At 42.1% G+C, this 21,573-nt stretch overlaps 2 protein-coding genes across 3 annotated transcripts in view; one reads left to right on the top strand and one right to left on the bottom strand.

The window, feature by feature from the left end:
• Positions 1-1,067, top strand: part of LOC106977628 (RH-like protein) — a 36,481-nt gene extending 35,414 nt beyond the window's left edge. The window contains exon 10 of the mRNA XM_015075156.3: positions 873-1,067. Coding sequence (XP_014930642.1) covers positions 873-899 — 27 coding nt within the window. The 3' untranslated portion in view covers positions 900-1,067. The remainder of the gene's footprint in view (positions 1-872) is intronic.
• Positions 1,068-2,847: 1,780 nt separating this feature from the next.
• Positions 2,848-21,063, bottom strand: TMEM50A (transmembrane protein 50A). Of its 2 annotated transcripts, none has more exons than XM_027060046.2 (7): positions 20,905-21,063; positions 19,260-19,364; positions 16,991-17,103; positions 14,272-14,339; positions 12,395-12,487; positions 8,975-9,035; positions 2,848-3,317 (listed from the first exon to the last, which is right to left on the bottom strand). In XM_027060046.2, exons 2-7 carry the CDS (start codon positions 19,350-19,352, stop codon positions 3,272-3,274), a joined length of 474 nt encoding a protein of 157 aa, XP_026915847.1. In that variant the 5' UTR covers positions 19,353-19,364; positions 20,905-21,063; the 3' UTR covers positions 2,848-3,271. The 2 variants fall into 2 exon arrangements, with proteins under 2 accessions (XP_026915847.1, XP_014930644.1); XM_015075158.3 differs by lacking the exon at positions 20,905-21,063 and adding an exon at positions 20,402-20,555.
• Between the last annotated feature and the right edge of the window lie 510 nt (positions 21,064-21,573).

Raw genomic sequence — 21,573 nt, 5'->3', positions numbered from 1 at the left:
CTCCTGGAGAGGCCCCTGAAAAAGAGCATTGTTCTGGAAGGTGGATCTGAATTCAAGTCCTAGCTCCCCCAGTGGCAGGCTAGTGCCTTCAGGCAAGCAAGTCACTTTCCTTTTCTGGGGCTGTTTCTTCGTTTGTAAAATGGGCTCAAATTCCACATTCTGGAGGCAGATCTGGGTTCCACCACCTCTTGTCCTGGGGTCTCTCCGAGCTTCAGTGCCCCCATCTCTGAAATGGACAGAGTGATAGCAGTATCTCACTAGGTTGTTGTAGGATTTAAAGGAGATACTGTGTGGGAAACGACAGCACACGGATCCATAAAAAAACGCCCCATAAATGTTAGCTCCTCGGATTTCCAGTTCTAGAATTCTGTGATCCAGGTTACTCAACACCCACCAGAGTGGGTGTGACACAGCACAACCAAACAACTTGGTATTTTCAGCTTGCAGAAGAGAACACCCAAGGGGACCTAAAGACAATCTTCAAATACTTCAAAGACTGTCATGGAGAAAAAGAAAACGATGTTCTTCTATGCTTCTCCAAAGAACTTAAGTAGGCCCAGTGGGCAATGCTGTGTAAATGCCGAACAAGTTGAACTTGTCTGCAAAACGGAACGAATTGCTTTGTACGGTAGTGTGTCCTCCATCACTGGAGACATTCAAACAAAAGCCAATCACCGTGTATCCACGACTTGTGCAAAGAGCTCTGTGAATGAAGGTCTATCGAAGAGCTCTTCCAATTCAGATTTTATGAAAGACCTTCTAAGATCTTTGTGATGAGACAGCATTTTGGTCCAAATAGAAGTTTCCAAAGACCCAGTATGTGTCCACATTTCAAAAGTCTAAGGGCTCATCTGTTTGCTTTGCTTTTACAGTTTCCTCATTTGGCTGTTGGATTTTAAGCAAAAGCATCCAAGAAGCAGAAGTCCTGTCTGAAATCGAGACCACCTCCTTTCATGGTTATTCACCCTTTTTGTGTGTACAACAGACACTCTTTACAGTGAAGTCTCCCTAATTACATACAATGAGACAAGGTCAGAGATAAATGCGATATTTAAAAAAAGATTAAACATTTGTTTAAATGGTCATTTCATAATAGCTTAAAATAAATGTTTGGTTTCCTTTTGTTTTTTTAATTTAACGTTTATTTATTTTTGAGAGAGAGAGAGTGAGACAGAGTGTGAGTGGGGGGAGGGCCAGAGAGAGGGAGACACAGAATTGGAAGCAGGCTCCAGGCTCTGAGCTGTCCGCACAGAGCCCGACGCGGGGCTCGAACTCATGGACCACGAGATCATGACCTGAGCCGAAGTCGGATGCCCAACCGACTGAGCCACCCAGGCGCCCCTAAATGTTTGGTTTCCTTAAAGATGATGCTATCAATATTTTCTTGGGTGCAGACACATAATTAAGATATTGGTTCAACTTTTTGTTTTAAACATACACATTTAACTTTATTTCATTGGTTTAATTTTTTAATGCTTATTTATTTTGAAAAAGAGAGTGTGTGCACATGTGCGAGCTGGGGAGGGGCAGAGAGGGAAAGAGAATCCCAAGCAAGCAGGCTCTGCACTGTCAGCATAGAGCCTGACACAGGGCTTTATCTCATGAGCTATGAGCTCATGACCCAAGTCAAAAATCAAGAGTCGGACGCTCAACTGACTGAAGCACCCAGGCGTCCCAGTATTGGGTTCAATTTTATTGACAATTCTTAAGATTCTTTCTCATGCTCAGCAAAGTGTGTTGTGCCACCCAGTGAACTCTTGTCTACATCAGCAGAGCAGATGATATAAAACAGGGAAAAATTAAGAATTCACTTATATTTAGTCCTATAATGTGGACACTGTGTTTCTATTCCAGCAGTTTCACAAAGTAGTTCTTATTCCCCGAGCACAGGGGAAGATGTTGTGGTCCATTGTGGAGGTACACCGACTCAAGATTTCAAAACTAGTTCTATGTACGACCTTGAGAAATTTAAGTTTCCACCGTCTGGCTCCTCCATCTGTAAAAAGAGAAGGTGGACCTTCAACCTCTAAGGTGCCCTCCAGTTCTCTAAAAACCCACCGTGAGTGATTGGCTGTGGGATGGCAACAACACGGCCATTTCTTTGAGTGTGTGTGGATGCCCAGGCAATATTCCAGACCATATGTGCTAGAAGACCACATGGCTGGTAGGGAAAAGAGTACCACAAATTTAAATCATCTAAGAGGTATTTTGTGTTTCACGAAGGGCTAACTGTAGCAAGTTTTATGAAAGAAAACATTTCGAGCTGTAGTTCTGAAGAACACGGATCCCATAGTTATCTTTAGATTTATTCCATGGTAAATCTTTAAAAAAAGATTCCCATTTTGCCAAGATTCAGGAAGAGCCTGACAGATAATAGGGTTCCAAAGAGAAACAGACTACGAGAATTCGTGGTAGTTAATGTTTGTAATTATAATTGACCTTGCTGGGTCTATCTTGAGGTTGGTGGTTCAGTACAGAGACACGATGAAACTTGGAATCCAAATGACTGTCAAACCAACAACATAAAATCCCGTCGCCAGAGTAAAGCCTAGTGTCAAGTCTCTATCCTCTTCCTCTTTCCTTCGATGGTGGATGCGAACTGTCGGCGTCCCGCCAGGACCATGTGTCATCGCTGAGTGACTGCCAACCCCTGCCTCCCCCATCAGTGGTACTGAAGGGACACTTCTGAGCAGCCTCGTGGCTGAAATCAGGAGCTTCTCTTCCGACAGGTTCACTCCCCCTTGGGAGACCCTCAGTGGCGACTGACACTGAAATGTTTGCAGAATTTTTGGCAAAACTGTAGAAACCAAACACAAAGTATAGCAAGAAAGAATTCTGGCCACCGTGTAGATTTAAAAACATGAAAATGTTTATATCTTATTTAACATCTGACACAGAAGAAGCCACATTTACACAGACACATTAAATCTTCAGAGCACTTGAATCACAGTTTTGGACCTTAGATATGACAAATGCTCATATGAGATGTATCTGTAATTTCTTCTGTAATTGATTTTTACAAGTTATACCATGATATGACTTAATTAAAGTTACTCATGTGGCATATTTTCAACATTTTATAAGTAAATCCAATGCTTTCCACAATCGACTTTTTGTTACTTACACAGGAAGTTCTCATGATTTTAGTATTACACAAAGTGAAGCTGAGACCACACTCAAAAATGAGCTTAGAAAATGGCATTACAAAAAACTGGGAGTGAGAAGTAAAAAACCCATGCAGGGCTGCTGCGCAGAAGTAAATCGGAGGTTTTCACTGCCATAAGTCTTCAGTGCGGCCAAACTTAAAAACCAGTCCCCTGCAAATGAAATCAGAAACATCACACCTAGTTGAGTTTCGGGCTAAAATGAGTATGTGAGATTTGGAAAATGGTGGGAAACTGGCAACAAAGACTTGACAAGTTGTATGAAAAAAGCCATGGAACGTATCAGAATAGACACTGATCATGTGCAGTTACCCACCAAGTCCACCACTGCCTTAGCTTCCAGGGGCTGAAGACATATGTCACCCTTAAAAAGTTAACCAGAGTTTAGTAGGTAACCATACTATCATATTCATTCAACAAACCTTTCTTGAGTGTAGACGTGTTAGATGCTAGGGCTACAAAGATGAGTAAGATACAGGGTCCCTGCCCTCAAGTTGTTCACGTTCTTGATGACACAGCGTGGTAATGGCGAGAGAGGTGAGGAAGGGGGAGGAGGTATTTATACCACATGTTGAGGGAGCACAGAAGCCTATAGAATTTATTCGGCCTGAATGTGTTAGAAAAGGAGTTACAGGGGCAGTAATATTTGAGATGGGCTTTGAGGGGCAAGCAGGAGTCTGAATGGGAGATTTGCAGGGACAGAAGCTAGTTTGATGAAGGAAGAGGTTTCAGGAGAGGAAACAGTAGATCAAAAGGCAAAGAGGAAGAAAAGATCACGGGGCCTCGGGAAGAGCCCAGGGGGAAAAGCCCAGGAGACTGTGGCATCAGGAACACGCACACACAGAACGTACAATCCAGGGTTTGGGGGGGGAGCTATCTACAGCTCTCTTCAAGGTTTCAACTTAAGAGGGGCAAGAGGGCAATTACACACATAAGAAGATACCTGTCTAGGTCTAGATCTGTAGATACACATAAAGGTGTCTGAGGTGCAGAACAGGAAGAGTCCAGTACAGCTAGATTAGAGCCTAAGGGGTAAGAAAGAGAGGGAATGGAGGTGGCCAGGATTTGGTAAGCCAATTGACCAGGGTGGCAAACTGCCCACAGGGGCTTTCCGAGTCTTAAGTGAGTCAAGAGGGCAGTGCCAGCCTGTGCGCTCTACTCCAGGGGGCAACTGACCCCCCTCTCGGCCGATTTCTGAAATGGGGTTATGCTGAGCTGCGTCCCCTACTTGAAAGGAACAACTATTCGCCTCCAGCTGATGGTTGCCATGCGAGGCTCAGGATCGTCAGATCTTCCAGTTTTTGAAGAAAAGCCAAAAATTCAGATTTTGATGTAAAAATCTCTTGATTCTGAACCATCGGCTCAATAAAACAGAAAATACCGTACAGGATAAACAAGACAGAACTGTGGACAGAATCTTGCGGGATGGCCGCTAGTGTTGAGTTCTTCTGGAGACAGCTCCAAGTTTTGAAAAATTTTAACAAGGGAAATGACAGGATTAGAGCCATGTTTTTAGAAGGAAAAGTGACACAGGAAAACTGGATTCAAGGGAGGAACCAATCAGGGACGTGAACTGCTCAGGACGGGATGGTGGTGACCGAACAGGAGAAATGGACAACAAGGGAACAAGTGTAAGACAATTCAGAGGCAGGTTCACTGGGCCTTGGATGTGGGGGGCCAGCGTGAGGGCGAAACTGAAGACGGAAGCAGACGCCAGTGGCATATGGAGGTTTTCATTTTGTTTTCTCATCTGTTTCCCAGTTAGCAGTGTATACTTAAGGTTAAGCCTACAATCCTAATGATCAGTTTACCCTTAGAAAAATAAACACTTGAGCGTCTTTTGATGAAAACAAAAATGCAACCAGGAAACGGTCTAAACACTCTCGCAAGTATGTTAATTTCTCTTTATAAAGGATTTCCTAAATGCTCCAAAAAGTGATCTGGTCTCTATCTTCTGGTTAGGATGAGGGAGGCCTCCACCCTCCAGAGAGCCTGAATGCGACACACTTCAGAATACTACCCAACAGATGTAAATTGTAATCTGAAGAGTTTCTTGGGCAAAAGCCAGTCCCTCCTACACTGTCAGATGGTCACCTTTGGTACTGACATCTGTGTCTGATTTCTGAAACCGTAATTTCTCAGCTGTTGCTGAGTATTGTTCTGTTACGAATCAGAATGGTAGACAATCAGCTACAACTATCCTAGTAGCAGTGCCTATTTGCTGAATTTGATTTCACTTTGCTTATAGTATTTTCAAAAACCCGAATTCCTTTTTAGACTTAATAGGGACAACAGGACCAAATGAGAAACTAACCAAACTTGTTGCATATAAAAGGAATTTATTGTAATTTGGGACGAGTCCATGACTGGTTTCCGAGGTTTTGTGACATATGAAAACTGCTGTATGAACTTAGTGTTTCTTCTCTCACTGGAAGAGATACACATTTCCCGAAAATCTTCCCCCTCAATCCTCTGTTCCTCCGTGCTGTGACAGAGTGACTTCTCTGCCACAAGCAGCATCTCAGCGTGGAACCTGTTTCATCCTTTATCACTGCCAGAGTAAATAATGATAAAGAAGGCTGCTGTTTACCCCTCCCTGGCTGGTTCTCAGTAAATCCCCTCCCTAGGAAGCTTTTCTTATGCACCCTTATGCTACCTTCCTTTGGCTGAAGTTGTGGGGTACTTAGTTCTCAGGGCACCTCTACCCCTGGAGACATACAGGAGTAGCGAGCTCAGGGTGCTTGGTCCTTCCTTACAGATGCCCAAGCCTCAGCACCGCAGCTTGAAATGACAAGAAATCCTAACTGTCAATGCTGTCTTTCTCATAAGCATGCTACACTACCCTACAAAATAACAAACGTCCTCAAATATTATTTCATACGTTGAGGAATGAGGTTTACTCATGCTGCATTTTTGAAGTCTAGTGTTACACTCTAAAAAAAGGACGGGGGAGGAGGGAAACAGAACAACACTGAACAACCGGTTGCGGACAGCAAAAGGAGAAAACGCCAACTGAATTCACCCCAGATTTCAAATGTCATCATCCCAGTAGCTGGAGCCTGAACTCGAGTCAGCCTCAGTTCTAGCCGGACGATCTCAGACAAGGAGCCTACCCTCTCTGTGCTTGTTCTCACATATAACATGGGGATGACGGGGTGTCCTCCGGAGCTGTGCCGGGGATTGGCTGAGAGCATACAGGTAAAACACTAAAAAAGGTGCCTCATGGGGCACCTGGGTGGCTCAGTCGGTTGAGCGACCGACTTCGCCTCAGGTCATGATCTCACAGTCTGGGAGTTTGAGCCCCGCGTCGGGCTCTGTGCTGACAGCTCAGAGCCGGGAGCCTGCTTCAGATTCTGTGTCTCCCTCTCTCTCTCTTCCTCCCCCGCTCATGCTCTGTCTCTGTCTCAGAAATAAACATTAAAAAAAAAGAAAAAAAAAAAAGAAAGGTGCCTCATGCATAATTGCTCAATGAACTTTGGTCATTATTATTTTCCACATAAAATCAGTGGCTTAACTTTTTGTTATTGTTGTTTAAATTCTTTGGGTTTTCTCCACTAGTTTTATAAGAATGACCCAAAGATGTTGTGCCTCTTGCCACTCCTAAGTTCACACTTTTTTTTTTTTAAGGTTAATTTATTGAAGGGGGGGGGAAGGAGGGAGAACCAGCAGGGGAGGGGCAGGGAGAGGGGGACAGAGGATCCGAAGTGGGCTCTATGATGACAGCAGAGAGGGGCTCCCATCATGAACTGCGAGATCATGACCTGAGCTGAAGTCTGATTCTCAATGAACTGAGCCATTCAGGCGTCCCTAAGTTCACATTTGTCTTATTTCCAAACTGATTTTATAAAATTCCAAGAATTCCTGGTGAAGGAAGAAGTCTGAATATCACTGCTGAATGTTACTGAATGGCAACAATTAGCATTTCACGAGTGGTTCAAGTAGATACGGGGCTTCGATTTCCCCTTTTGGGGGGGGTGGGTAGGAAGGAGCAGAGAAGGAAAGTCTGACCATGGACTGTCCTACAACATACAGTAGTGTTTGAACCTTTTTTGGATTAGGGACTTCTTGGAATATCTGGTGAAAGCCATAGATCTCTTCCCAGAAACAAGCTGAAACACCAGTGTCTTGCATACACAAATGTCTGGCGGTTCCCCATCTTCAGATCCCTACTCATGGTATGATGGTTAAGAATCCCTGATGCAGGGGCGCCTGGGTGGCGCAGTCGGTTAAGCGTCCGACTTCAGCCAGGTCACGATCTCGCGGTCCGGGAGTTGGAGCCCCGCGTCGGGCTCTGGGCTGATGGCTCGGAGCCTGGAGCCTGTTTCCGATTCTGTCTCTCCCTCTCTCTCTGCCCCTCCCCCGTTCATGCTCTGTCTCTCTCTGTCCCCAAAATAAATAAACGTTGAAAAAAAAAAAAAAAAAAAGAATCCCTGATGCAGAAGATGAAGAGAAGCTGTGGTGGGGCTGGGGTTGGGGAGGCTAAGGGCAGGGAAAAGGGCAGACCCTTAGTTTCCCTAAAGAGTGAACATTGAAGATTATTGATAAACGTATTAAGGTTTTTAGGGGATTTTAAAAAAAATTTTTTAATGTTTATTTATTTTTGAGAGAGACAGAGACAGAATGCGAGTGGGTTAGAGAGAGGGAGACATAGAATCCGAAGCAGGCTCCAGACTCCGAGCAGTCAGCACAGAACCCGACACAGGGCTCGAGCTCATGAGCTGTGAGATCATGACCTGAGCCGAAGTCAGTCACTCAACCGACTGAGCCACCCAGGTGTCCCTTTTTAGGGGATTTTTTAATCTTTTAATTTGTCATTGCATCAGAAGGATAAAGAATGTTAGGACTTCTCCACACCTCAAATCTCATGCATAAGTTCTAGTAACACCAAGGATAGAAAGAACTATAAAATGCACTCGGAAACAAAATCGTAAGGAGAAAGGGTTTTAAGCAGGCTTTCACTGAAAGCAACTGTTAGAGATACGGATTTAACATGAACATTGTCCTGACGAATGGATAAAGAAGATGTGGTATATATACATATACAACGGAGTATTACTTGGCAATCAAAAAGAATGAAATTTTGCCATTGGCAACTACGCGGATGGAACTGGAGGGTATTATGCTAAGCGAAATGAGTCAGAGAAAGACAAATATCATGACTTCACTCACATGAGGACTTTAAGATAAGGTAAGGGAAGCAAAAATAATGTAAGAACAGAGAGGGAGACAAACCATAAGAGACTCTTAAATACAGAGAACAAACAGGGTTGCTGGAGGGGTGTTGGGTGGGGGGATGGGCTAAATGGGTGATGGGTTATTAAGGAGGGCACCTGTCAGGATGAGCACTGGGTGTTACATGGAAGTGATGAATCACTAAATTCTATTTTAAATTCTATTCTAAATTTTATTCTAAATTCTATTATATATATATATATATATATATATTTTTATTGGAAAAAAAGAATGTAAACACTCTTTTTAAAGAAAAGAAACACAGGCAAATAATAAAGAATAAAATAAAATGAACATAGTCAGTGTTACGTAACTAAATCTACACAAATCATAGTTCTTCATTAAAGGGGACATGGTTGCAGTTTAAAAAACCAGTGTATGTTCCCAAGGTTGGCAACGAACCAACTCATGTATTAAAATATCTTTCTCAGCCTCATTCTTTACATGTTATGACATAGCATGGGGGAGGGGCACTGGACAGGGTAAATTTAAGCAACTAAATATAGTAAGTGACTTAAAAGAAACAATTATAAAAAAAGAATTAAGAAAATAGGATGAAGAATGCAAAAGAAACTTACCCAAAAAAGATGAAGGCATTTTGGAAAAATACAGCAATTCCAGGATATACGATGGCTTTTTCTGTAAAAATAGTTGCAAACATTTAGTTTCTGATATACTGGTGAACAGCGGTTTTCCTGCCTTACATAATTAAATTTTCTAGTAACCATGGTTGGTTTGAATATTTATTAAATGATGTAATACGTGTGACAGAGTCTAGCACTGGTTTAGTAAGTGATTCCTTCAATTAACAAATATTTAGCAAGTGCATATTATGTTCAGCATCGTTATGTGCTGAGAATATGGCAGTAAATAAAACAGGCAAAATATTTTTCATCTTCATGAAGCTAAACAATGTAGAAAATAAGGAGAAACAAATGAAGTTGGAAAAGGTAAGAGAAGTGTAGTGAATGATGCCATTTAAAAAAAAATCTTTATTTTTTTTATTTTGAGAGGGAGAGAGCACATGAGTGGGGGAGGGGCAGAGTGAGAGGGAGAGAGAGAACCCCAAGCAGGCTCCCTGCTGTCCACACAGAGCCCGATGTGGGGCTTGATCCCACAAACTGTGAGATCATGAGTAGAGCCGAAATCAAGAGTTGGACACTTAACCAACTGAGCCACCCAGGTGCCCCCAGCTGCCCCTTGAATGATGGTATTTTATACAGGTGGCCAGGAAGAGCTCACAAGAAGGTGACACTGGCATAAGGTCAGGGAGGATGTGAGGGTAGGGACCATGCAGAAGCAGCAGAACAGAGGGCACAAACACCTGGAGGTGGGAACATACGGGCACATGAGAGGAATGGTCATGTGTGCAAAAGAGAGAAAAGCAGGAGACAGATCAGAAAAGTACGAGGGGCGAACTGGGCATGAGTGTGTGTGTGCATGTGTGCGTGCGTGCGTGCGTGTGTGTGTGTGTGTGTGTGTGAAGATCCTATAGAGCTCTGCAGTCATGGTGAGGGCTCTGGTTTTCGTTCTGAGGGAGATGAGAAGCCAATGGAGGGTCTGAGCAGAAAAGTAACATGAGCTGACATATTTTAAGAGGATTCCTCTGGCTGCTGTGCTGAGGGGATGGGAGAGTAAAAGGGTAAGGGGAGAAACAGAGACCAAAGAGGAAGCTATTTCAGGAAGTCGGACAAGAGACTACAAGGGACTGAATGAGGGTGGCAGTAATGGAGATGGTAAAAAGTGGTGGGATTCAGGGGGCGCCTGGCCGGCTCAGTCAGTAGAGCGTGCAACTCTTCTTCTCGGGGTGGTGGGTTCAAGCCCTAAACTGGGTGTAGAGATTACTTAAAAATAAAATCCATAAAAATAAAGTGGTGGGATTCAGGATATATTTTAACAGCAGAATCAATAGGATATGCTGATGGACTGATGTGGGGTGAGAGAGAACAAGAGGTATCACCTTTGACAGGCCTTAATCACCCAGTTTTTGGCCTAAACATTTGGAGGGACAGAGTGGCCACTAGTGACTGCCAGGGGAACATTTGTTCCAATTTATCCCAGACTGAAGTTGAAATTCTCCTAAGTTTCTACTACTGGAGCCAAGGTGTGATGAATAGATAAATTATCCACTTTTTCTCAGAATAGTTTTAACTTAATCTGATTACCGTAACAGCTGGTTTGCATAGGCCTTCACTACTACAAGGCCACATTAAATATTCCGTATTAGTGGTAACAATGGCTCATAAAGATCCTACAGAAAGGCAACTTATAAAATTACCTATCTCCTGATAATAATTCTCAAAGCATAACTTGACTCCAGAAGCCTTTAGGAAAAAAAAATCACTAAAAACTCTAGGAGATAAACACTTTCCTACAAAAAGGGGCTCTGTATTAATAACAGCTATATCCAGGAAAGAAGAATTACAAATAATATTATTTACTTCTTTAGGCTCTTTTATGTTTTCAGTATTCTACAATAAACAAGTATTATGGAATTCAGATAAAAAAGTAACATTTTTGTTTTTAAAATATGGTGATAAAAGATTTTGTAGCAGCAAGAGAACTACTTAAGGTATCACGTAAAATGCAGAAGCCTGTGTTCGAAACTTTATTTACAGTATAACTACACAAAAACACAAAAGAAGAGACCAAAGGAAATACACCAAAACATTTCAGAGCAGGACGTTATTATAGTCTGCTATAGTTGTTTTTTTTCTTTTCTACATTTTTGGTAACATGGTTTGAGTAATAACTTACATGAGCAACAAAAAACATACCTATTTAAAAAAGACTATCATTCCTGTCTATAAGACTTAAAAGATCTTCCTAAAAATTCAGGAAACCCACGATTATAATCCAAAAATTACATTTTGTTCAAAGAAATAAAGGCTTAAAATATGGGCTAGTTTAGATCTCTGCTGGTCCAGTTTTTGCAAATCATTAATACCATATTTTTACTGTGAGAAGCATAGTCAATTTTACCTGGAACATTAAGGGATTTTCATATTTTTCCGGGGTCCCTCAAGGTGAAATTTCAACCAGGGATCTAAGAGCAGGCCTTTTCCTGTAGGCCTTGCTTTAAAGTGGCCTGATACCTGCACATTAAGTGCTCATTTACTTTCTATCTAGAAGGAAATGATGTCATAGTACCAGAGAGGCTAACCTCAATAAATTTTAATTATAGGATGTTAGAGCTTTGCATAGATATCATTCATCAAGTCAAAACTTGCCAAATAGCTTGAGAACATATATATTCTGCTTTTGAGGTTTTTGGAAGCCAACGAGAAGCAAGGTTTGGAGCTGTGTCCCATTACTTCTAGGCCCTATTCAAAGGAGAAAAAAAAAAAAAAACCAGAAGAAAGGAATACCAAAAACATACCAAATGAACAAAATACTGATAGGGTGAAGGGAGTTCCCAGGCATAAATGCTAGTAGCTGACCCATCTAGATAAAAAAAAAAAAAAGCTTTATTCTAAAATAACCTGGGGTGTCCGGGTGGCTCAGTCGGTTAAGCCTCCAACTTCGGCCAGGTCATGATCTTCTTCTGGTTCATGAGTTCGAGCCCCACATTGGGCTCTCTGTTGTCAGGACAGAGCCCGCTTTGGATCCTCTGTATTTCTCTCTCTCTATCCCTCCCCAGCTTGTTCTGTGTCTCTCTGTCTCTCTCTCTCTCTTGGAATAAACAAACTTACAAAAAAATAAATACAAATAAAAATAAAAAAACCAACTTTTGAGGCGCCTAGGTGGCTCAGTCGGTTAAGCATCCAACTCTTGGTTTCGACTCAGGTCACGATCTTACATCTCATGGTCTGTGAGACTGAGCCCTGGGTCCGGCTCCAAGCTGACAACACAGAGCCTGCTTGGGATTCTCTCTCCCTTGCTCTCTGCCCCTCCCCCGTGCACACTCACTCTCTCTCAAAATAAACAAATAAAATAACCAACTTTATTGCACAACTTCAGTAATCCACTGAAGTAAAATGTAAACTATTTTCTCTTACCTTTAGCAACATAACCTCCAAAGAGAATCCACATAGATGCAATCAGAGACCCAAAGGCCAGCATGAAACCAATGAACAGCCAGATGCGAGCACCTTAAAAGAAATAACATTTTACCAGAATTGTTTCTCATGTGGCAGCAGTCAGTTCAATCAACTTTTCAAAAGGAAAGCAAAAACCAGAACAGAAAAAATGTATCATTGCCATTTAAAATCTAAAATAAGAATGAAAGATGTGCTGAGTATCTTTCATCAGTGCAGACGTTGGCCTTCTTCCTGTTGGCTGGTCTGTATTCTAAGTGCCTATAATTAATCTCCTTAAATATGAATACTGAGAAAAACTCCTCAACCATCCTATAAAAATCTCACAAAATATGTTTCATATTTACAGGCTCATTCTCCATATATTTTTAGAAATTGTACTCCAAAATTTAGACTCCTCCAGGAGAACTTTGAGGCAATAACATGTGTATACTGAGCAAAAAATTCATATTCCGTGATAGATGAATAGGTAAGTCAGGCAGTAAAATAAATTCAAACTTACTGTGACTGGCGCTTAGGAAAGCTACATTAAAATTATGTTAATAGAGGAGGACAAACAAGGTTTAAATCACATTTATAGAATATTTATGAAGATTTGCTATAAAATAAACAGCCCTTAGATGAACTGACATGACTTTAATTGGCACGAATACATTTTAATAAAAACACTGCCCTCTTCCATACAGCAAAGCAAATACAGAATGCTGTATTTAATTTCTGATTTCATCTCCAAAACATAAGAGCATTACGAAAATAATAAGCTGACAGTTTTAGATATGGTATTAAATACAACGGACTCTGGCCCCCTGAGCTGTGCTAGCTAACCAATGTTAGTCAGAGATGCTAGGGCCACATTCTAGTCCTGGCTCTAGCTATCACCGGCTTAGCAGTATCAGCGCTGGCCGCTAACATCTGTCTGTTCGTTTACAGTTCACGGTTATGGCAGGTCAGGGCTCCTGTATCTCTGCTACTTAAGTTCATCTGCAGAGACAGTGAACCAGAGAGTCTGAGAGTGTAGTTCGGAGCTGACTCCTGCAGCTTCTCCTGTTTCATTAAAAAAAGAAAAAGAAAAAAAGTCACCTGAATTTTGCCTAAATGTATTTATTTGTAGGTTTCCTTTTTGTATGGATGTAATATTTTGTTTACCATTTAAATTGCTTACTAAATGTGCCCCCCATGTCTTTGCATATACTGGACTCTCGAGGAAGCCGACCCACACACATGCTGTATTTGGCCTCCCTTGGGTGTGCGTGCGGCCCAGGAGTCTCAGTGGAGAGGGAAGGGAGTGGGTGAACCTAAGCACCAAAATTCTATTACTCTACTCCGTTTTGCAAGATGCAAAGAGTTCTGCACGTTGGTTACACAATGATGTGAATGCATTCACGACTACTGAACTGTATACTTAAAAATGGCCAAGATGGTACAATTTATGTTGTGTATTTCAAAACACACCCCAAATACTATGATTCTAAACTATTTCAAAAATGCCAATCCAATCAAGTGAGGCTGGCAAAAAAGAGAAGGAAATAATTTATATGGTATAGCTTAAAGTACCAGAAGTTCTATTTTGCACATGGATTCTTTTATTAGCTATTGTCTTTTACCGTCCGTGGTACATATTATTGCATGGGGTTATATACTCAAGACTGTGTACACTATACTATACAGCCGACTTCGATTAAATGTGCCTTGTACCTTATGCCTTGAAACCTATAACCTCTGTTCTAGACAGACCTCCATCCTATTTCTGATGTGAAGGGGTTAGATGAGTGGTCCTTCCATGCAGAATTCTCACTTTTAAGGATGTATACGGTAAGATGTCATTTACACCTATTTACCTGTTTGACCCAGGCAACCTTCACTGTAACTATCACCTCGGACTTGTCCATTTGATACTGCATTAATCCTGTGTGAATAAAATAAAGCCAAGATATCACGGTCTTTGACTCCAAGAGGAAACTACCCACGACATCAAATCACCAGAGCCGATAAGCTAGAGTGCCTCAAATGCAAGGTGAGGCCTCATGAGTCTTGAGTAATGGGCTCACGTAAACTTAAGCAAGTCCCTTGAAGCAGATACTGTCTAAGCAGTGGTGACAGCCACCAGACCAGCAGAATTAACATCACCTGGAAACTGATTACAGAGGAAATTCCCCAGCCCCACCCTAGACTTACTGAGGCAGAAACTCTGGGCAAGGGGCCCAGCAATTTGAGTTTTCACAAGTCCTTCAGGTGATTCTGACGCTCACTAACATTTGAGAGTGACATTTTCAAAATTATGTCTCATTTGTTAAAGTTTGAGAGTGAAATCCTCAAAATGATCTTGCTAAGATGGAACCATCTTTAGCTTTGGATCTATCTAGCTTTCCATTTGTGCAAACGCCACCTGTAACATGCATGCTGACAAAACAGAGAGGGCATGGTCCCTAGACAACCCCAAAGTACTGAAGATTGGCCTAGGAATGAGGGGTTTTTTCGGTGATAATTCTGTACTAAGGTCCAATGTTTGGAGAAATAATTATACTTCAAGCAAAACAAAAGCTTTTTGCTCTGAAGACATTATCAAAGGGATTCAAGTGGTAAAATGTTGGGGTTTTTTTTAGCCCCGATACACGTTCCAAACAGGAAATCTTTCGTTAACTTTCACAGAGAACCACTCTAAATCGAGATAACCTGGCTTTCTTTAGAAGTAATTGTTCAAAAATTTAAACATCACAGGACAATGTTAACAATATATTAAGTTAAGAAGTTATAAAATTTTATACACACTATTATCTGTGTGTATATCTATATCTCTCCACTTGTGCGTGCGTGCGTGTGTGTGTGTGTGTGTGTCTACCAGTAGAATGTAAGCTTCATGAGGGCAAGGACTGTGTCTACCTTGTTTCCCATTTTTATTCTCAGTGCCTGGCACAGGGCTTGGCACATAGCAGGTGCCCAATAAATGTGCTGACTATGTGAACCCTAATTTTTTAAATAATAGTATGAAGTCATAATTACTCATTCAAATCTAAGTTTTAGAATGATCAAAATACTCACAATTATGTTCAGTGATCTCTATTATCAACCACATTATCTGGTACACAAAATAAATACATTTTAAAACAAGCATAGGATTTTTTTTAATAAAAATTTTTAAAAATGTTTTACTTATTTTTTAGAGAGGAAAAGAGAGAGAGAGAGCGCACAAGCAGGTGAGGGACAGAAAAAGAGAGGGAGAATCTGAAGCAGGCTCCAGGCTCTGAGCTGTCAGCACAGAGCCCAACGGGGGGCTCGAACCTACCAACCATGAGATCGTGACCTGAGCCAAAGTTGGACGCTTAACCTATTGAGACACCCAGGCGCCCCAAACAAGCTTAGTGTTTTTTAAAAATGCAGATGTTCTTGGGTTAGTGGTACTTTGCTCTTGTTTTTCTCCTTGCTGAGCCATCTCAATAAACTTTCTAGCCCTCTGTCAAACAGTCACGCCCCTGCCATGTCAGTCTCCACTATCAGGCACATTCTGAAATGAACAATCTCCATTTGCTCTCTGGCATTACTAATTTCACATACAATCTCAAACTTACACAAAAGATGTCAAGTACAGTTCAAGTAAATTTTGAAAGTTGCCAACCTGATGCCCCATCACCCTAGAAATGTGTATGTGTTTCCTACAAACAAGACAGTTTCAGAGAACAATACAAGCCTCGACACTGGGATACTAACAATGATGCATTACCACCATCTAATCTGCAGACGTCATTCAAGTTCCCCAGTTGGCCCAATAATGCTCTTAACAGCAAAAGAGCAGAATCATGAAACACATTTCGTTCTCATGCCTCTTTAGTCTCCTCAGTTTTCTCTGGCTTTTATGACCTTGACCCTTTACTCCAGCCATCCTGGTCTCCTTGCCATGGAGCCTCTGTCCTTGCTATTCCATAGGACTGGAATGATCCTTTCTCATATAGCCCCACAATCACCTCCTTCATTTCTTCAAGTCTTTCCTATGAAAGTGCCTTCTTCATAAGGCCTTCCTTGACTCTACTGAAAATTTCTGTACCCTTGCTGACATCTATCTGCCTTCTCTGTAGCACTTCCTGGTATCTCACAGGCTATATATACAATTTATTTCTCCTTGGTTACTCTCTGCCTCGCTCATGTGAGTATAAATTCCATAAGTGCATGGATTTCCTCCTGTTTTATTCACTGCTGTATTTCCTATACCTAGAGCAGAGCCTAGAACACAAAAGCTTAAAGAATATTTGTCGGCTGAGTGAATAAACAAACGCTTAGACAAAGGACACAGTTTCTGACCTAAATGTAAAGTTACAAACATCAGCAGTACAGAAGGAAGAGGAGACAGGAGAGAAGCTGGGGGCGGGAGTGGAAGAGGAGAGGTGGAAGGGAGAAGAGGAAAGACAACGGTTGCTTTTCTTTGTAAGTCCTCCTCTGCGAGTTGACTTTTAATCCATGTCCAATACGTTGATGACATTTAAAAATATGAACTCTACTCGACTACATGTAAGACATTTTTATTTTGTGGCGACCTACGTAAGTAGTGTGGACAGTGACACTTACATGAGGAAGGCTATGGTTGCTATGACACCACAGGCGTGGTACGAGTGGTTGAATTCTTCCATGGTGGGGTAAATGACAGCTGCATCTATGATAATCCACCAGCCTGTAAAAAACTAAAGCAGACACACACAAAAAATGTGACACTAGTGAGAAATTACAGTAACTTCCTATCTTACTAGCTAAAAAGAAAGCAAAGTATCTAAGAGACCCCTTCGGATGAATTTCAAAATTTTCTTACATGTTCCGGCAGTTTCTCGCATATAATGTGCACGTGGCTTAACCCCTGAGGAAATATTTGATACCCTTAAGTCGGCCAGCAATTACCACGTAACACGAACTTCTTTTCTAAGCCCACTTTGGTCATTATTTTATATTGTTGTAATAAAGTCTGTCATCTTATTGTGTGAACTGGAAATAAGTTGTAATAATCTCATGGCAGGAGACAGGAAAAAAGTGATTCACATGCCAATCGACAGAAGGAGTGGCTTGTGGCTGATGTTATAAGCTTCCAGAAAGATGTTATCACTGAAGACAAAAAAAAAAATTCAAAACAATATGGGGAATAGTGATTGTTGGCAGCATTTGAGCTGTCCTCTTGGTGTCGTGAGATAGGTAAGGGCCCCGCAGTTCGCTTTTCCTTTTGATGCATTATAGTGCGGTGTATGGATGCTTTTACGTGTGAGGTTAAATTCAATTTAAACACGAAGTTATCATTTATCTTAATTGAATTTGGTTCTGGATATTATCAAGGGCCAATACATAAGGAAAAACATTAAAACTACACAAATATTAGCTAACCACAAACTTAAGAGTAAAATATTAACCAAATTCTGGTAAGTAACTGAGAAGGTTTTGAAAATAACACCGTACCCTACCCCCATTCCCAATCATGACCCAGTTAGCTCTGGGAACTGCCATCTTCTGGCAATTCTTTAAAAATAACTAATTTAGGCTAATCAAATTACTTTTATCAGGTTACAGACAGCTCCATACTCTATTAATGACATTTTTACCGGCTAGCCCGAGTACCTCTTTCATTTTTTTACCCTCATCTCAATGCTTTTATTCAAGATATTTTCTTCATAAACTAAAATGTAAAGTTTTTTTTTTTTTTTAAGATTTTATTTTTAAGTAATCTCTATGCCCAATGTGGGGCTTGAACTCACAACCCCGAGATCAAGAATCCCATGCTCTACGGACTAAGCCAGCCAGGTGCCCCTCTACAGTAGTTTTATACTTTACTGTTACTTTGGAAAAATATAGGGTAATCATTTTTCATAAATTATAAATGTCAGAGACTAGGCAAAGAGGAGATATTTGAACTCGGGTTTTCTTTTTTCAAGATTTATTTTTAAGTAATCTTAACACCCAGTGTGGGGCCTGAACTTAAACCCTGAGACCAACAGTCACATGCTCCACTGACTGAGCCAGCCAGGAGTCCCTAAACTTAGATTTTTGTTTGTTTATTTAAAATCCATTATTTAGAGCACATGACCACATAAGAGCATAAAACACAAATATCAGACGCCTTGAGGGATTTGCAATGTAAATAAAAATTTTACACTATAGATTACTTCTCAGCAATACACTTTAATGAGTTTCCTGTTTGGTTTTTGTTTTTCAATGAGATTGAGAAGAAAGTTAACTCTGGATTATGAAAAAAGTGCAACCATCTGTCTCCACTGGTTTTGTTTTTTTTTTTTAATTTTTTTTTTTAACATTTATTTATTTTTGAGACAGAGAGAGACACAGCATGAATGGGGGAGGGGCAGAGAGAGAGGGAGACACAGAATCGGAAGCAGGCTCCAGGCTCTGAGCCATCAGCCCAGAGCCCGACGCGGGGCTCGAACTCGCGGACCGCGAGATCGTGACCTGAGCTAAAGTCGGACGCTCAACCGACTGAGCCACCCAGGCGCCCCTCTCTCCACTGGTTTTGACCTGTTTCTTTCTTAAACACTTTCTGGCTACTTAATGCACTGACAAAAAGGAGGCATTACTCATATAATGAATAAATGTAGAAACCATTACTGTCTTATATACCATGCACTTAAAGAAAACCAACCATTCTACTAATCAATATCAAACCATAAGGTCAACTCTTAAAATGGAGTAAACTCAACCCCCGCATAAACAAAACATCAACATTTGTTAAAACAAATTTAGTGGTCAAAGATAAAATAAATAGTACATATTTTAAAACCTCATACAGAATTCAAAACACATAAAAACAAACAAAATAACGAACGGCCAAATTACCCATGACACTTACTAGGACACCAGCAGCAATGGAAGCAATAGTATTGCGCTTTTCCCCCCAGTCAATGCATTCTGAGCATCTCAAGCCTTCTAGAAATCCAGACATTTTTTCAAGTCACTTAAAAAAACAAACAGAAAAATCAACTAAATAAAGTACTTCTATTTACTTGCTTCAAACATGACCTCTGTTCCTAGAAGACAATTAACAGTTCAGGGAAACCTGAATACAAGTGAAAGACTTTATTTTGGCTACACATACTTCTTCAGAATATTTAATTTTTGATGAATTTCCACATCAAAACGTTGGAAAACAAAATTTAGATTCATTTAGCTTATTATTTTTTTTAATTTAAAAGACGGTTTGGGTATATTTAAGAACAAAGGTGGGTATCCAAATATTGAAAAAATTTGTAACGATGATTAATTTTAATTCCAAACTAAGTTATTATGTGATTTTAACATTTACAATCCAGGGGCACTAACATAATGGAGAGACAATGATAGACTTTGGCTGAGGTAAAGCATGCAGTGAGATGAAAAAATACTTGTATTAGTAATTTTCACATTTTATCATAGGACATGTGTTTCTACTCAGATGAAGAAGTTAAACACTGCCCTACGGGTCTTCTACTCACATCCCGTCCTTTCACTTCATTATTTTTTCCTTCTCCAACCCTTTGTGTTAGTGTCACTTCCAGTAAAGAACACCAATTTCATTTTAATATGTTTCTGATTCTAACAGATGTTTTCCAGCCAAAAGAAAGCACAAAATTGAAGTTAATACTAATTCAGACACGAAAACATCCGCTGTGATGAATCCCGACCTAACAAATTACATAAAACCATTCCTGCGAGCAGACCTACGCAGACCTGGCCTAAAACCCATCCGGATTATCTCTCTTTCAGAGCATGAAAAAGCCTGAATTACGTATAACTTGCGAATTATCAAGACACACCCAAACTCCTACCAGCGACTCTGAACCCGTCTGTTCAACTACTCTTGTAGCCAGCAATCCTGATTGTCCCAAAACATGACATTCTAAAAAAGAGCATTGAGTCCAATCGTAACATCCCTTTTAAGCATTAAATATTAAAAACTGAGATTGTAACCAATACTAATATGTTTTTAAGACAAGCCCAGTTTTGACCATTCACCTTTGTTTTTCCCTGGGAGGAAGAGCAATCCAGTTTGTGTTAGTTTCGGTTCGTCTCAATGTCCCCGCCCCGAGCCCATCCGAGTCCACTTTTCTCAAGTTTATGACCGTCACACGGCCGCACAAACCCCGCCCCCAGGCTCGGGATTCTCGGTCCGCAGTGGACACGGGCTGGGAGGATGTGGGAACTCGTTCTAGCTCGGCCACCCCCTGCCGCGTGAACCCGCCGGTGACACTCCCTCTCGGGGGCCGTTTCTCCAACCCTAAAGGAGGGGACCGCGGAGACGCCGGAGGGACCCCGCGACGTCCCGGGGAGGGGCGCGGTCCGGCAGCCGGACGGAGGAAGCGTCCGGGAAGGGTCCAGGGAGGCACAGCCCGAGCCCGCAGCCTCCCAGAGGGCGGAGGCGATGACTCGGTCGGCACCGGCCGGGCAGACGGCCCCGGGCCCGAGCCCTCTCCGGCCTGTGGCGGCGACCCCCTCCCCCACTCCCGCCCGGCACTTACGGCCAGCCCCGCCAGTGCAGTGAGTCCCGAGCCAGGTGTCACGCCGCGCGCGGCCGCCTCACTTTCCCCCAGTTTGCAGCCAAGAAAACAAAACAGCCACCCGCCGCCGGGTACCCGGATGAAGCAGCACCGCCCCCCGGGGCTCGGTCGCGCATGCGGAGACTGGGGCGGAGGGGGCGGCGCGGAGAGGGAGGGGAAAGGGCAGACGGAGGGCCGGCGGGAACGGGTGCCCCGCGCCAAAGTGGGCTGGTGCTCCGGGCGCTCGTGGCGTTTCGAAGATGGGCGGGCTAGCCTGAGTACGCCTTCCCGGCAGAGGTGTGAAAAGTCGCCCTTGGTCTTCAGCTTTCCGAAAAGGGAGGCGTCTGTTGGGCCCTGGATCTGTCCTGTGTGAGGTGGTAAATTTTCGAGGGCTGCGGAGGGTCCTGCAGTTATCTCGGGCCTGCGGTGGCGGGAAAAAGTGCCGGTCCGCGTGGGGCAAAGAGTGGCTCTGGGTTTGCAGCCCCCGCCCCAGCTTTAAGTTGTTGAGGGTGTTTGTTTCTTTCTTTTTATTTGGTTATTTTAGAGAGAGAGTGGGGGAAGGGGCAAACAGAGAGAGAGAGAGAATCCCAAGCAGGTGTCATGCTCAGCACCGAGCCGGATGGGGGACTTGAACCCACAACCCAAGAATCA

The sequence above is a fragment of the Acinonyx jubatus genome, chromosome C1 (assembly GCF_027475565.1).
Source record: "Acinonyx jubatus isolate Ajub_Pintada_27869175 chromosome C1, VMU_Ajub_asm_v1.0, whole genome shotgun sequence".
NCBI lineage: Eukaryota > Metazoa > Chordata > Mammalia > Carnivora > Felidae > Acinonyx > Acinonyx jubatus.
Note: the sequence above shows the minus strand (reverse complement) of the source record. Positions and strands in the feature narration are given on the sequence as shown.

Bases quoted from the DNA above. Each gene is read 5' to 3' on its own strand.
- TMEM50A (XM_027060046.2), bottom strand. From the start codon at position 19,352: ATGTCTGGATTTCTAGAAGGCTTGAGATGCTCAGAATGCATTGACTGG. The intron at 12,488-14,271 runs GTAAATAGGTGT...ATTTCTTTTAAG, and splicing joins AGGTTGCCTGGGTCAAACAG to GTGCTCGCATCTGGCTGTTC. The intron at 9,036-12,394 runs GTAAGAGAAAAT...CTATTTTTACAG, and splicing joins TGGAGGTTATGTTGCTAAAG to AAAAAGCCATCGTATATCCT.